A 16,645-nucleotide genomic window follows, 5' to 3' on the forward strand; every position below is an offset into this window, starting at 1 on the left:
CCACGGAGGCCTACTTTGCAGACTTCGAGAAAACGTATTTTTTCAGATGGATTAAAGAAGTTAGAGCATCGCTGGGTCAAGTGTATCGAGCTAAAAGGAGATTATGTTGAGAAATAAATCGCCACTTTTCCAAAATTTTCGTTTTTCTTTTGTAGGCTAAGTACTTATCGGACCGCCCTCGTATATATATATGTATACTTAACATATATTAATTGTGTCTTATCGCGAATCTCACATCTTGATGATGATGGTATGCTTGTGTCTTTCATATTTTTTAATGACATCTCGAAAAAATAATTAATGGGTGTTATATATATATATATATATATATATATATAAAATACCTATTAATTTCATCGTAGCCATCGCGTGTCGGAGAATAATGGCGGCCAAGTGTTAATTTCTTTTAAGAGGTTTCGATTAAGAGAAATTTCCGTGGTTACGATTAGGAGAAACTCACGGTCGATAAATTTACACTTGGCCTAGTTTAATCGAAGCTCGTCGCATCGCCCACAGTTGTCTGTTGGAAGTGAGCTAGTAGACGACGAAAATGGAGCACTAATCGTCGTAGTGTTAGAGATCACTAATAATAAGAATGCCTAGTATGTCATTAGTCTGCCGGTTGAATTCACGCACAGTCCGCATATTCTCCTTTAATCTGTTGATATGCTCTTCGCATCTTTTTAATGAGAACCGTAATCGGAAAGATGAGGAAAAAGAAACAATGTAACTGTAGGAGTATGAGAAGTTCTAGCTGTAGATTTTACGGTTATTGCGATCCGATCAATGTAACGTGAAGCTTGAAATCAGTTCACGTTTATCGCTGTGTAAAGCGAACTAATAATTATGTACATATGAAAACTGTCTTATTATTGTTGCTATATTGTTTAAGAATTGTGGCTAAGAATATAATGTACGATTATTACAACTGAAAACACTGAATGTTCCATGCGCTCTCCTCAATCTAAAACGGGATATTAACATCTCGATCGCTTTTGCAAACGAAAGAAGTTTGTGAACAAAATAATTTAAAAAATATTACGTTTGACATCTCTCTCTAACAGTTAAACATTAATTTATTTTTAACCATCAATTTCTCTGACATTTTACTGTCATTGTGTACGATCGTGAATAATGGCACTTTTGAGGTCAGTATTCCTTTTTGCATCATTGTAAGTAGCATCTTGTTATCTCAAGATAAATATTCATGGTAAAAGAGTACATTAAGAGTACATTAAAATATGAAAAGGAAACTTTCCAGAGAAGAGAATATGTACTCTGTGCTATTCAAGAATTATATCGCAGTTCGATCGAAATTTTAGAAAGGTTTTTAGAAAGATTGTAAAATGAGATGCCAATTTAAGAAAAAGATCTTACATTGCGTAAAAACGAAGTAAGCATAAGAAGTACCAGTGACGAAATTCCTTCCGTAAGACGCTTCAAAAATTAATGGAAAGTTTCGTTACACCCTGAAGTAAGGAGTCGTTAAAAACAAATATCGTCCACCCGATAAAGAACCGCGATAGAGCTCTCTTGAATTTGTTGGAAATTTAGTTATACATCGTTAGTTCGCAAATATATGTATATTATTAGACGTAATATTACTTTTTGATTATATTTTATTTTATGCGTTTATTCTTGAAAAAATGCATTAGAATACAGTAAATGTCACGAAATAACGACGTGATACAACACGAAGCCCGAGAGACGCTTCATTTTTATACATTTTTTACAATTGAGGAGGAAAAATTTCTCATACATAATTTATATATATAGGATATATCCATATATAAAAATATATAATGATATACTTCTATATATGAACATATTCCATATATATATATATAACGCCATATATGTAAATATTTATAAATATATCTAACTATGTACGGACAATTCTTTCTCTGGATGTTTCGTAAAATTTATATTACCTTCGCAACTTCGTATTCTGAACTCACTTTTGTCGACAAAGTGTCTCCAAAGATACCTCAGGAACCTAATTATCTGAGAAGCCGCATCTACGGCACTTTTATCGACAAAACTGACAACTGACTTGTGAGTTCAGAATGGTAGATGATCGAGGTTAACGTCGAGAGCTCTTTCATATTTTCGCGCGCGCCGTCGCAAGTGTCACGTGGGGTTCGGCGGGCGCGCTGTAGGCGGCGCCAGCGGCGTGAATGTGGCGCGGCGCGCCGTTGCGTCAGTGTTCCGCGAGCTTTCGTCGTGTTCTGTTCGTTTCGTTCGCCTGGATTTGTCGTCTCTCGCGAGTCACGGGAGGGAGGGAGTGAGTCGCCTTAGCCGCCGCCGCCTGCCGCGAGAGCCGCCGAGAACCGCCACGAGACAAAAGTGCCTTCTTCCTACGCCGCGTACGATACACTTCGAGATGGCGGACGACAGCCACGAGAACGGCACCAGTAACGGCGACGTGCCGGAGATCGAGCTGATCATCAAGGTGAGTGTGCCACACACGCGCTTGAGGATCGTCGTAGCGAGATGGTTACTTCAATGGGGGGGAGAGGGAGAAGGAGGTAGAGGAGGCAGGTGAAGACGGAGGAAGAGAGGCGACCGTGTCCCGTGCGCGCTATATGGGCGTGGAACTACCGGGGTTTCCTGCGGGAAACCCGCAGAAGGTCTCGCCGTTTCATCTCCTGGCGACGAGGCAGAGCCTCGCGACCGTGAAAATAGACGTTGGGTGAGCGAGCGAGTCGCGCGAGATCGTCCAGCCGCGGAAATAATTCACGACGTGACCGTTGACCGTTACCCCGTTCGCCGCGGCGTCCGGCCGTCTCTCCTCCTCGCTCGCCTTTTGTTTTTATTTCGCGTCACGCTCGCGATGAATGCCGCCGGGCTGCCCCTCGTCCTACGCATAAGGATCGCCGAGGACCCGAGCCACTTGGCGGACGGGCGAATGAACGAGTGGAGGAACGGGGACGCGGCGGTGCACGCGGGTGTAGTACGCGCGTACGTGGTGCGTAATAACGTCGCTCGTTTGCTTTCGAGTGAGCGAGCCGACGTGCGATCCCGTTGGCGAAGGCTCGCTTTGGCGGCCGCACGTGCGACCCGAGGACGTCGGCTCGCATCTAACGTTCAATCAGCCACCTCGGAACCGGTTTAGCGCCGCTAAGAGAGAGAGAGAGAGGTCGATCCCCGGTGGCACGGGCGCGCGAAAATGACCCTTACGCGCTGACCGTTTCCGTCGTCGCGTACGGAGTCCGTCGGCGCTGGCTCATGCCTTCGGCTGCACTTTCTGCACTCGGCAGGCACTCGTAACTCCGTAACGTCGAATTTCAAAAGTCACTGGTCTCGATCGATCCGCCAAAAGATTCGAGAGAGGGAGAGAGAGGAATAACCCGAAGACGGATGTAAGCCGAGCTAAATGACTGCCTTTATGCGATACAAGTGCGAGAAGACAGAAGTTGAAGCTTGATGTGTACCAGAGGAAGCGTCCTCTCTCTCGCTCTCTTTCTCTCTCTCTCTCTTTCTCTCTCTCGCGTGTTATACGCTACACATTTCTTTACGCATGGAATCATCGAGGGCGCTGACGGACCATTCGCGCCGCATGCTGCTACTTCTTCGTCTGTTGACCGTTTGTGTATTCAGCGGGCTCGACATATACGGCGCGATAGGACACTGCGAAAAGGCGGCGTCCCTGATGCCGTATGCGATGTTGACCCTCGCTCTCGAGACGAGAAAAACGAGCGCTCTCAGATGGCAAAAAGTTGTGTACGTGAAAAAGAGGGAGAGAGGGGGGACGGTTTTCGATCGGAAAGCAGTCGCGGGAAAACGAAAGGGAGCCGCCAATGATCAGCGCGCGACCTGGCATTTCGCGAAACCTCGCCCTCGCGAGTTTTCGGCCACGCACGAACGGCGAGAACGTACGGCGGTGATATCGGATCGCTGGCGCGATACGTTGATTCCAGTGCAAATTCCGAGCCCGTCGGGGCACTTTCGCCGTATCTTATCACCGCAGCTCGCCGCGTTCCGAGATCTCGCGGTCTGATCGCACGCTGCTTATCACCCGTATCGGAGGCATTGTCGCCGGTGAAATATTTTATCACGGGGAAATCTGCCGCGCTTTGAATTCGAGCAGCATCGAGTCACGCGGAAACTCGCGGCGCGTAGCGCGCGCTCTGAATTTTTCTTATCATCTCGCGTTCTGCTCGAGTAATAATCGATTTAAAAACGATTTGTGGAAGCATCTATCATTCGAAGGTTTCGGATAAAAACTGTTTTCTTCCATTTTCCCATGGATTTTTTAAGTAATAATAGTGATAACTTTATCGGATGATAATATAACGCTAATGTATAAATTTAATATACTAAATAAATTACATTTTTTTATACCAGATTATCAAGCAAAAATGAGAAAAATAATTTTTAAGTTTCGGAAAGAACCTACCGTTCTTTTTTCCTCACAACTTCCCGCGGATTTCTTCAGTTTCTGTCCCAAGAGTGTAAAAATTCGTTTAGAAATATACGTATGTGTTCGATTAAAACCTGCCACACTTACTGTTTTTTCATAAAGAAGATAAGAAACCCTTCCAAAAAATACGCGAAAAAATCGGGAGGAAACTTTCTTTTCCGAAACGTTAAAATTATAAGAAGTATAAGAGTATGATAAAAAATATCAGTAATTAATAAAAAAAATCGCGGATAGAGTCAAGGGCAGATTTCACGTCACTTGCGTGACGTGAAATACCCCTCCTCCTCCTCTTTTTTTGGAGCAGCAACAACACGATGTCGTAACCACGTTAGTCACACGTCCATCATCATTTCACGATATCCATATCGCGGTGTTACGTTGAGATTACGATTAGATAGCCAGCGGTCGCGCTGCTGGCGGTCGCTGTTTGCCCGTAATTTCAATTGGCTTCGATTCGAGCGCTCGTACGATCGATCGAAGGGTGAACTCTCGCGCGAGTTCTCGGAACTTTCTTTTCACCGAGTTTCCAGGGGGGAACGACTTCTTAAGTGGAAACAGGCTACCTTCGAGTGGCTATTAAAGAGCTTGCGATCGGACTTTCGCCGGGACTCGATCGATGATATTTTCTTCGGAGAAGATACGCTCGGGTATGTTTTGCGTAAAGAACAAGGGACAGTGCGCGAGATTCGCCCGCTGCGATCTCGTCAAAAGCTGTCCGTATTATTATTTAGGCCCCCGATCTTCTGTTATAAAGGCACGCGATCACCATATCAGGTGCATAACCTGTCCTTAAGTGTGTCAACGAGAATTCTGCGTGCCTTTCAGATAACCGGCTTATCATTCGATCGAGCATTTAGATAAATGTTTAGGTAGCTCGGCAAATCGGCCGACGTTACAAAGAATATGTTCTGCGTGCTCTTGCAAACAGTCGCAGGCAAACGTGAGAATCAACGAATCGCGATTGTCGACCTCTTTTCCGTGCGATATAAAAGTTGCGATGAGGTCGTGCGGGATTCTATGTGACTTTTCCACCCCGACACTCGCGGAGAAGTACACAGAGGGAAAGATTTCTATGGTTTTGACGAAATTTCTTTAATTGAGACAAACTTGTCTCTTGGAGCGGAGCAAAGAATGTTTGATCCGAATAATCGAACAAACAGGATTGTTTAGTTTCCCAAACAATAAATATGTCTAAGTCGAAGAACACGTTTTTATTGCATTTTCATTCAAACGTTATAATGTTTGCCACGAGCAATCAATTATTAGAAAGAATTAAGATTATGTTGGAAAAATATTAAGGAACCTTTTGGTGTGTTTTCAATGAAACAATAATATATATATACTGAAGTAATTTTCTTATTGAAAACGAAACACTATTTCCTCCAAATAATATTGATTTTTCTTTCTCTCTCTCTCAAAGAAACTTTTTCTCTCCGTGTGTACGATAAATCCACAGTGCAGCACGCACAGCGAATTTATCCAGGAAGATACATGGAACTACACTGGAAGGAAAAATCAGATAAGAAAAAGTAGGTAAAAAAAGAAATGAATGGAAAATTGATAAAACCAATACGAATTGCAAATCGCCGGCAACTCGATGTTTGAATTTCAACTGCGAAATTCAGTCGACAGCGGAAGGTTAACGAAGCTGATGCTTGGTCGTCGTGATATAGATGTTCGTGCAATTAAAACATCCCCGCGACTTTTCTTCAGGGTTCAACGTGCTAACGGCATTCCGCTGAGTCATGGAACTCGCTTTTTTTTTCTCTCTCGAATACTTGTATACACGAGTCGTCGATACGCAGGCAAATCGGACGAAATTTCGCGCCGTCGTATTCGATTATAACGGCATATCGCGGACGGGCGCGTTAAATAAGCGGGGACCGTTTAATTTATTGCTTTAACGAGGTCGAACTATATGGCGAAGAGGAGGCGGCGGCCGGTTATATATACCTACGTTATACCGTTGTTGCAAATCGAAGAACGACGCCGGCCGGGCATGTACATAGGCGTAAATTCTGGCGTGTTCGTCAAAATCGCCGAAAAAGATAAGAAAGGAAAGAGAGAGAGACACGATGTGTGCGCACAGGAAGATTTAACCGGCCGACCTTGCACTCGGGAGGCGATCGTGCGAGGTCTCGGTAAGTGTGTCAAACGGGACGAAACGACGGCGGCCACCGTACGAGGTCCTCGAGATTCTACCGTTAAACGATGGACTCCTTTACTTCTTCCGCTTTCCTCGCTTCTCTGGCTTTCCCCGCTGTGTGTCGGCATCTACTTTGTTGCTCGGCTCGTTTTTTCCTCGAGCGGAGCTCGAAAATATTTTCCTATTCATAGCAGAGAAAGAAGGGGGGAGGGGAGTCAACGAACAAAAGTCTCATACAACGAATACCCAAAATGCGATACGAATTATAGTGGAAAAAATACAACATCAAGCCGAGCCTCTTTTTACGTATTTTTGGGACGCCCGCACGGTGTTTTCCCCGAGCATGCTTGTTGCATAGCGATTTAATTAGCATATTTACCGAATTCCATTTTCATCTGTCAAGCTTCGTAGTGACATCACTCGCGTTCCTCGCCCGACCGCGGTTATGCATGTTCACCGAGAAAGAATATCGCGTAAAAACCACCTGCCACTGCGGCGATCGATCAAACTATAATCCGCTCTAAGGTCATTACAAGCGTGTCTAGGTGGAAGTCGGAGACATACTCTCGGGAAGTTTGCTTCGGAATGTTGTTTTTTTTTTTCTATTTGAACCCGAGTCGAAATTTCCGTTCGACGTTAAGTCTTCAGAGGTCATCCTATTATGCTCCCTTTGATGCTGCAAACGGAAAGTTATTTCCGTTTTCTCCATTTGAAGATTTAATGTAGGAGCAAAATTTCGACTCGGGATATTATAAATTTTTTATCGAAGAAAAGTTAGATTAATTTGTATAAGTAAGTCGAAGTTTTTATTTTAATTTTGGTATTTTAATTCAATATTCTTGATCGAAGTATACCGAACTTACTAGAATTCAGACTGTATTTTGATGCTTATTATGAATTTATGATACATCTGCGGATATATGAACTCACGAGAAATAGTGGAAGCAAGTAATATTTCTTTGAATGCAGTATTTTTCTTTGTGTACTGCGATACGGGCTTAACGGGGCTGTGGAGCTTTTCACGCTGAGAGGCGTAAAGAAAAGGAAAAGAGAAAAAAACAAAGATTCGGTCACGTAAGGAAATTGTCCTTCGGTGCGGCGTGAGAGATCGAAGAGATAATACCAGCGCGCGGTGGTGTCCAGCGATTAGGAACGCGTGATCTCGCGCTAATAATAGCCGCTTACGCGCATATCGACGTTCGCTCTTGCAACGCGAACAACGTCTGGATATTTTTTCCACTCTTCGTATCGCATGTCGTAGCGATTTCATTCAAGAGACGAGACGACTCGCGGACGATGCCGCCGCGCACGGTACGCGGCATCGAGGCACGAAACTTCCCCACGTGTATTCGCGTACAGGCAGGTGCGCGCGCGTGTGTGTATTCTCGCGTACACGCGTGCACCATATTTGCCTACTCGTAACGGTACAATATGGTGTGCAGGATTCCAACTGCGTCTCTCGGTATATATTTCCCCTCGTGTGTGCGTGCCAGACGCGATAGAAACGCGAGAGAAAGACATATTTTCGACGATTATTCGAGCTCGCACATACTTCGCGTTTATTGCATATTTCGCGGGCCGTGTGCGTATTTCATGTATGAGTAGGCACGTATATTCGAAGAAAAGTACCGAAATACAAAAAGGAGGACAATGATACCTATATTTTTTTGTATGTTTTGAAAATACGGTCCTAGAATTTTGTCTGTCAGCTAGATGTATGTATTGACTATAAAGCAATTATTATTATTATCTCGAGAAGTTATCGAATATCGGACAGCCTCCCGAGATACAATTTTCCCGAAATGTTGAAAGCATACAATTATTCTGAAAAATCATAAACCTGAAAATTGAATTGAATACTGGAACAAGCTTCGGAATAAAGTTATCACTTTATTTTCTTCCAAATGTTTCGGGGTACTGTCTCGATATTTTTTCCGTTTTCTGGTTTATGACTTTTCGGGATGTTGTCCCACTCTCAAATTTTAGGATTTTGATTTTTCGGGATTATGCATGTTCATTCATATATATACAAGAATATAAACGTCCTTTCATCTCGTGTACCTTGGAAACTATCGATACTTCGACAACCTCGCCAGAGAGAAATGTCAAATTTTCTCAAAGAAAGAATCATTCGATATGGTTCACGGCCTGCGTTATTATTCCCCGTATTATTCGCGCCGCGGTCTATTACGATACGACGAACCGCGTTTGTTTGAGGAGCAAACCGAGCGTCAAGAATTTCAAGGTGGAATCCCCGGCGTATGTCTCGTCCATATATCTCGTAGAGCTGTCGGAGATAGTTTCTTCGCCTCCTCCTTCCCCCGTACCTTTAACGCCAGACTTTTTATTCCACGGAGCACTTTGACATATGTCTCGAGTCACACGCATTAATTTCTTCCAGACAGTGGAACAAGATTGGCCGCGCGCGATATTACCATTAACGACGTCACCGATGCGTACACCGTTCTTAGTCGTCTTCCTCTTTTCGCTCGATTTCTTCAGCCGTTTCCTTCTTTTCCTTTCCTTCGGAAAAAAGCCACGTAACAAAGGATGTCGCGACGAGGTCGTAACCATGCGGATCGCGCGCGCGCCTCGCGTAACAGACGTCGAACTCTCGAAACGTACGCACGTTTCTTACCGGCTCGATCTTTCCTCTCGGTACGCATCTAACCGAGATTCCTCGCGATTCGCTCGAAAGTTCCCGTTTCCTCCTCATCGTCGCGCGAATCGCTCGTTAATATGCTGATTAAACACCCGGTCTCCCGATGCGTGTTCGACAGATGCTTACGCGGCTCTCTCGGAGGAATCGGGGGAATTCGCCTGCATTAGTCGTCGCGCACACGCATACACGTCCACATGGAGAAAAAAGGAACAGCTACGTCAGTGTAATTGAATTTTCTGTCGCCTGAGAACCAGGCGATAACTCGGTTGTAAGAACAGAATGATTCCCGCGGGTGATTTCCGCTCGATCAAATTGCCTTCAGTTATCTTAATCGAGTTTTAATGCGGCTGAATTGTACAGACGAATATTTCCGGTCGCGATGACAAAGATGTTCAAATAAAGGTATTATCAGCCAATAAAAGCTAATACACGGAGATCGTGCATATATTGTGTCAATTATTGATTGTATTGATTTATTGCACTACGATTTCCGCGCATTGGCTTTTATTGGCTCATGATATCTTTATTCGATCGGATATCAACAGGGTCTTAACTTTATCTTTAAGCCTTTTACACTGGACGTTTATAAAAATGAGAAAGTGTTAAAGCTGTTTTACTTGAGAAATATTTATTCTCCGCTTATTTATAACATAGTCGTCGAGAAATGTCAGATAAAATTGTTATAAATTGAAATATGTTTTTCGGCAAATAACTCTGTACAAATCCGAGCATCTACGTGCGATCGCATATATTAGTCTTTAGCTGAAAAGACATTATTTCACGAAAAATATAATTTCATTTAGGATGGATCAATAATATTGACGGAGCCATTACTTTACCGACAAACTAAATTTGACGAAGGCTCAATTAACGCACATTATTATTTACACTGGGCCTTAAAAGGTAAAAAAGAATATCATTCCTCGTCATCGAGCTTTCGCCTGATCTCCATTCAGTTACACGAACTGAGACATTTCCCCGTGCACTTTTACGGGAGGAACTAGACCGGTAAGATCGAAACGTTTACGATCGATCAGACGGTCGTTTTCTCTTGAAAACGAGCTAAACGCGCACGCCTTCTCCCTTGCGGACGAGGCACGTGCTCCGTATTGTCACGTGCAACGTCATGACGTCACGAACAGCGCGCTGCTCCTCGTCTCGAGGTGTGTAGCGGCGGCGGTGGTTTACGTCTCGGTCTGGGCTCGAATTTTCAAGCTTTCGTAATAGAGAAAGGAGGCGAAAGATCGCGGCTGGAAGATACGAGACGCGTTCACGCGGTGTCTTCTTCGTGACATTTGATCCGCCGTCAACGCCGTTCTCCGGGTTGGCTGGCGGATAAGCTTGCGAGCTCGCTCGCATTCGACACGAATACCAAACGCCGTTGGAGATTTCCGCGGAGAGCCTCGAAAATACCTCTCGAAACTATCCAGTACTCGTGGTACTCGCCATCACTTTCGCTTCCGTCTCTCGCGCACATCTTCTCGAGAAGCCCGGTTTCGGCAACGTCATCGTCGGCTCGCTTCGATCGCGCGTGCGAGAGGCCGGTTCGGCTCTTCGCTCCCTTTTCCCCACTTCCTTTCGCGACGACGAGCGTCGTCGAGAGTCCGGGGCGATATTGAAGTTAATATCGGAGCAACGCGAAATTAGATTGCGACAGCCGTGTAAGCCCAAGTCAAAACCGCTCATTCAAGTTAAAAGACGGTTCCTTAAGACCTTAATACGCGTTGCAGTTGCAATCTCTCTCTCTCTCCTCCTCCTCGTCGATATTGCCGACGATATTGCGGCGCGCTTGATTCGGAGTACAAATGACTCACACACTCGCAAAGCCGGCTTGCACAATCGCGCGCTCGATCACGGGAAGAGAGAGAGAGGGGGGAGGGGGGAGATAAAGCCCGCGGAGAATAATTCTCCGCGGAATTTCCAGCCGACATAACCGCCGATGCGGAATATGAAGCTCGCCTGTCCGTTCGCGGACGTGGCCAATAAGTCACGCTCGTCCTCGCCGAATTGTTATCGTCCTTCCCTTCCGGATTCTCATACGTTAGTTCCATTATTAATAATACGTCATCGATGTTGCGCAATGACACGCCTCGTTCCGGACGCGACATAGCGGCTCGTCGCCGACGGTTCCTCGACGCTGCCCGAGTCGAAATTTTAGATCTACTTCCGACCCGAATTTTCTATCATCTGTAGGTTCTGGAGGGTCAGTGTAGATTGAATTTATGTGAAAATTTATTTGGTTCTACTCTTAACTTAGAAAATAGAGCTACAGTTTTAACTGGGGAGGTTGAATAGAATCAAACGAGGTTCGTATAAGCTTCAGAGTGACTCAAAGTAGACATTAAACGGAGTTTTCAGGTTGAGGATAGGATCAGAATCTCGACTCGGGTGCTGCCGATGCCGAGTCGAAATTTCAAGTTCTACATTAAATACGCGAGCAGAGGAAACGTCAAAGTACGAAATACATTCACTTGTAGCATCAAAGAGCGCAATAAGTGCTCTTTTAATGTTACAATGGGAATTTAGTCTCCTCCGGAGACTAAATTTTACTTCTAAATGAAGTGTTCAAGTGGAGAAAACGGCAATAACTTCTTCATTTGTAGCACCAAAGGAGCACAATGGAAGACTTTTCAACACTTTAATATAGAATTAGACTGTGAATAGAACTAAAATTTCGAACTCGGAATGTTACACGCGTGTCGGGCGACGCGCGCGCTACTTCCAATGACGTTTAACAGATGTTTAATGGCCGTGTGCGAGGGATTACCGTGACCCCGTATCTCGCGTTAAACGTGGTTACCCGCTCGAGTCGAGCAGAGCAGGCGAATAAAAGGAGACTCCGAAACACGGGGCACTCGGCCGCGCGTTACGACGGTTACGGTGAAGACGGAGGCTGTGCTTTTTCGTTTACAGCGGCGTCGTGGTCACTAAGAGGGAAACGATCTTTATCTACGCTCATTAAGCGAAGGTAGCCGATCATTTCGGAGATAATTTGTCATTTGTGAGCCGCCGGTGAGCCTATCGTCGTAAATTTTACTCTCGTGCTCACGGCTACCGGGCCGTGATGTTTTTCGGACGCAAGCGAAACGGCATACATCGCGCCCTCGTAGGTCAGTCGGAAATTTATCCCAAGCGGGAGCCGCGGGAAGCCTAAGACCCCCGTATTAATGGCCGTTACTTGAAACTTGCCTCGAGTGAGATATCTCGGGTCTGAATATAGAATTGGAGAATCCGAGTTTCTCGGCTGAGAATCGCGATCATAAATGTAACCGCACACGCGTCATACTGTGATCGACTACAAAACTCGCAAATCTAAATTCAGAGTCGAGTATCTCGTGCGAGATAAGTTTCGTGTTACGACTGTTGACACGACTGTCGATGATCTTACCGGTAACCGAGGCTATGGTACTACCGCGTCTCATTAACACGTTGAGCGCCACGCGTATTTCTAAGGCAATCCCGTTCAGGCCACGCTCGCCGCTTAGAAGCGCTGGTATTGCCACCGATGGCTGACGTGGCCTAAACGGAAAGTCTAGTGTCAGCCACCGATGGCTGACGTAGCGCTCAACGTGTTAAGTTATACATAAAATATAATTGATTGCGCGTGTAAAAGCGGCTTTATGGCCAATAAAGAGCCGATGAAACGAGGTGGAAAATGTACGCGTCCCTACATAGAAAAACAATCAGTATCGAGGCTCATTCGCCTATGCGTAAGCGAGAATATCAAATCTTTACATGAAGATAAACTGTATACATTCCTGTAAATCAACGAGAACTTAAATAATGATGTCAAATGAACAATTGGAAATTCTTCCCGCAATTCTAGCACTGTAATAACAATTATTCTTCGATAATTTATATAATAAAATATTTCCATTTTTTTATAAAAACTATATAATACGTTTTGCTAGTCTCCCTTGTAAATATTATATATTTTAACATATTTAAATTTCCATGTTTATTACTTGAATTAATTGTGACGGGACTCAAAGATTTCTACGTAAACAACGGGAATTAACGCGACAGTAATCGTTTTAACACGGACTTCTAAGAGACTCTTCCGATCTCGGACGACGAAGGCACGCGTGTTGTCGCCTTGACAGCCTGAACGTCACCGAGGCACAACTTTTGACAGGACCTCCTCCCCGGGAGGATCGCGCGCCTTGGCTTTCTCACGTTGTGCAACGCCGAAAACGGCTCTCGTGCGTCATCGCCGAGAAAGAATATGCGGACGCGCGAGGGCAGCGGTCGGCTGCATGACGCATGCTGAAAAGTACGAGACAACGACATCGTCGCGGGAGAACGGTGGATGCGCGGTGTGATGCATGCAAAAGATGCCGGCGGGGCGCGATATCGCGATGCCCTCCGATGACTCTTCTGTAATCGCGGCCGGCACGGTTAGATCCCGGCCGACGACGACGAACAGCGTGTCGCTGCTGCGGCGATAGTAAAACCGATTGTTTTAACGCCCGGGTGAAAATAGAATCGCCGTTGTCGTTGCGCGAGTTGGCGGACTGCCGAGTTCTGCGATTCGATTTGCTCGAATTACGGGCCGATACGCGCCGTGAGAGGCGATCATGGTCAGGCCGAAGAGGGAAACGATTACGTTACACAACGTGTGGGTTGTTGTTAGTCCGACTCTCCCACCGATCAAGAGTGAAGGATCCCAAGTATCGGGATCGCGATTGGTGATCGCCGTGCGCAATACCCGATGAGAGAACGACAGATCTATTATAATCTCGTGTACAATTGTCTCTCTCGCATCGGATACGCGGCATTTCGTGGAACGATTCCCGCGATTGTAAAGGTTAATAGACAGGAGAGCGGTGGAAGAGGTGGAAGTTAAATTAAATACCGGTGGGAAGGACGAGATCGGACAGCTTAAGTTGAAATGAAATGAAGGTTCAACTGCGTCGAAGAAAAAAAATTTGAGAGATCCCCGTCTCTCTCTCTCTCTCTCTCTCTCCCTCTCTCTCTCTCTCTTGATTTTTCTCTCTCCGGCGCATACATAATAAATGTTTATTTATAAAGTCGACGGAGCCCCGTTTCGTGCGTTCTCTAGTGCTATGAATACCGTGATGTTTTGAAACAAAAATATCGCGTCTGCGACGAGACGAGGAAAACGATTAAGAAAAGAAAAGAATCGAAAATAGAGGGAGAGGGAGAGAGAGAGAGAGAGAGAGAGAGAGAGACCGACGCGCACGGATTGCGTAAGATTTTTCGAGGATGGTCGCGCGGAGAACTGGTTGGTGAACGCGTCTCTCTCTCTCTCTCTCTCTCTCTCTCTCTCTCTCTCTCCCCCATTCGCGGAGCGAATAAATAAACGGAACTAGCGCAAGTTCGGCACGACTCGCTCAATTCGGACGGGAGAGAACGAGGACTTTTGTGCGTCGTCCGGACGATGATGGGCGCGTTCGCTCGTCATCGCGAGCGCGAAGATCTGCGCGATGGGAGCGGAGGACTCGTTCGTGCACTACTTGTCGTGGTCGTCGCGCGCGTGACGTCAACGCCTCGTTGGCATGGCTTCTTATCGCACCGAGATACAGCGGGATAATCGAATCCACGAGATACCGTGGAATTTGCATGTTAGCGTTAACGCGTCGCAGATAAACGCGAGACTGCTCTTGCGAGAGAACGACGGCGTGCAGCATTACGAGTATTAAACCTGAGACGCGAACAAGAGCTTTCCCGTGCAAATTATCCTTAACCTGAGCTGAAGAACCGATCGGGATATTGCTTCGGGATTGTTCCGAAATTGTTTCGTCGTTTTTCATCAAATTAGCGTATGTAACGTTTATTGTATTTTCAAAAAAAAAAAAGATGAACTCTCTGTTAGTCGCAATCGTAGTCGTTATTTTTCACCGATGGTGTATCTCATAGATACACTAATTTTTCCATTACTTTTCTCTGCTTCTTGAAACAATTTTTCTTTCATTAGCTAGCTAATAGGCCAATAAAAGAAGTAAAATTGGCAGCACGTGAAATTACCAATGCTTTACGTAGCTTCCAGCAGTAATTCAGCCGTTGGTGTCAGAAGTTGGATACTTGTGTATTGACGATAAGCAATTCTTATTACAACTGAGCGAGTAAATTAAAACTACTTTATCTATCTTTTTTTTCCGCGCTTTATATATGTCGTCTCGATTACCTCAACAGCCAGTCCCAACCAGTTTTTTTTACACGTTCCGTTCGATCGCATCGAATACAACAATTATATATCTTCAGCAACCGCGTGTCAAGAACTGAGTTACCAGTGAGAGATATGAAACGCAACATCAGTAATTGTCGCTACTGCCAACTTCATCTCTTTCACTGCTGGCGGCCAAATCTGTTTTGAAACATACCCTTGGTCGATGGAGTTGACAGTACAACTATAATTCAGACCGAGTAACTCAACCTGTTGAATTCCAGTTGTTTACGATTTCGATCGTCGGTTCTATTTTCTCTTCCGCAATGAGAAAGCTCCAGTTCCCGAATGCATTGTATAGCGGAATCTAATTTCCCGTCTTGATCCTGAGATACACGCCTGACGTGAGGAAATCTCGTTTTCCAGGCATCGACGATCGACGGCCGTCGGAAAGGCGCCTGCCTGTTCTGCCAGGAGTACTTCATGGACCTGTACCTCCTGGCGGAGCTGAAGACGATCTCGCTGAAGGTGACCACCGTCGACATGCAGAAGCCGCCGCCGGATTTCCGCACCAACTTTCAGGCCACACCGCCGCCTATCCTGATCGACAACGGCGACGCGATACTGGAGAACGAGAAGATCGAGCGGCACATCATGAAGAACATTCCCGGCGGGCACAATCTGTTTGTACAGGATAAGGAAGTGGCCACTCTCGTGGAGAACTTGTTCAGCGTGAGTCTCGCTTTTCCTCCTTTTAATCCGGTTGATGAAAGTGAAACTAATCGGGCGACCGAACTGTTGCCACCGTTGAACTGTGTCTATTTCGCTCTCTTTCTCTCCCACTCTCTCTTTCTCCAACGAGAGACGAGAAACTAGCATGCCAGACCACGCTGACCGCGTTGCTCGCTTCCTTGCAGAAACTCAAGCTGCTGCTGCTGAACGCCAAGGACAAGGACAGGGATCCCAAGTCGTCGTCACTGATGGCGCATCTGCGCAAGATCGACGAGCATCTGGGCCGCAAGGGCACGCGCTTTCTTACCGGTGACACCATGTGCTGCTTCGATTGCGAACTGATGCCGCGGCTGCAGCACATCAGGGTCGCCGGCAAGTACTTCGCCGACTTTGAGATACCGGACACCCTGGTGCACCTCTGGCGGTACATGCACCACATGTACAGGCTCGACGCTTTCTTGCAGAGCTGCCCGGCCGATCAGGATATCATTAACCACTATAAACTGCAACAGGTGAGGCGCCCCCCCCCCCTCTTCATAATTGCCGACCGATTGA

General features: G+C 45.7%; 1 protein-coding gene across 2 annotated transcripts in view; it reads left to right on the forward strand.

Moving 5' to 3' along the window:
* Positions 1–2,189: 2,189 nt before the first annotated feature.
* LOC106745824 (chloride intracellular channel exc-4) overlaps positions 2,190–16,645 on the forward strand; it is a 16,305-nt gene continuing 1,849 nt past the window's right edge. Inside the window, exons 1-3 of one of the 2 annotated variants that reach the window (XM_014621777.1) lie at positions 2,190–2,452; positions 15,785–16,090; positions 16,276–16,602. In XM_014621777.1, the coding sequence (XP_014477263.1) occupies positions 2,384–2,452; positions 15,785–16,090; positions 16,276–16,602 (702 nt within the window). In that variant the 5' untranslated portion in view covers positions 2,190–2,383. Of the gene's footprint in view, positions 2,453–14,525; positions 15,015–15,784; positions 16,091–16,275; positions 16,603–16,645 lie in introns of those variants that run through there. The other variant, XM_014621778.1, reaches the window with a different exon arrangement.

The sequence above is a fragment of the Dinoponera quadriceps genome, unplaced genomic scaffold (genome assembly GCF_001313825.1).
Source record: "Dinoponera quadriceps isolate SergipeBrazil2010 unplaced genomic scaffold, ASM131382v1 scaffold1658, whole genome shotgun sequence".
Classification (NCBI taxonomy): Eukaryota; Metazoa; Arthropoda; class Insecta; order Hymenoptera; family Formicidae; genus Dinoponera; species Dinoponera quadriceps.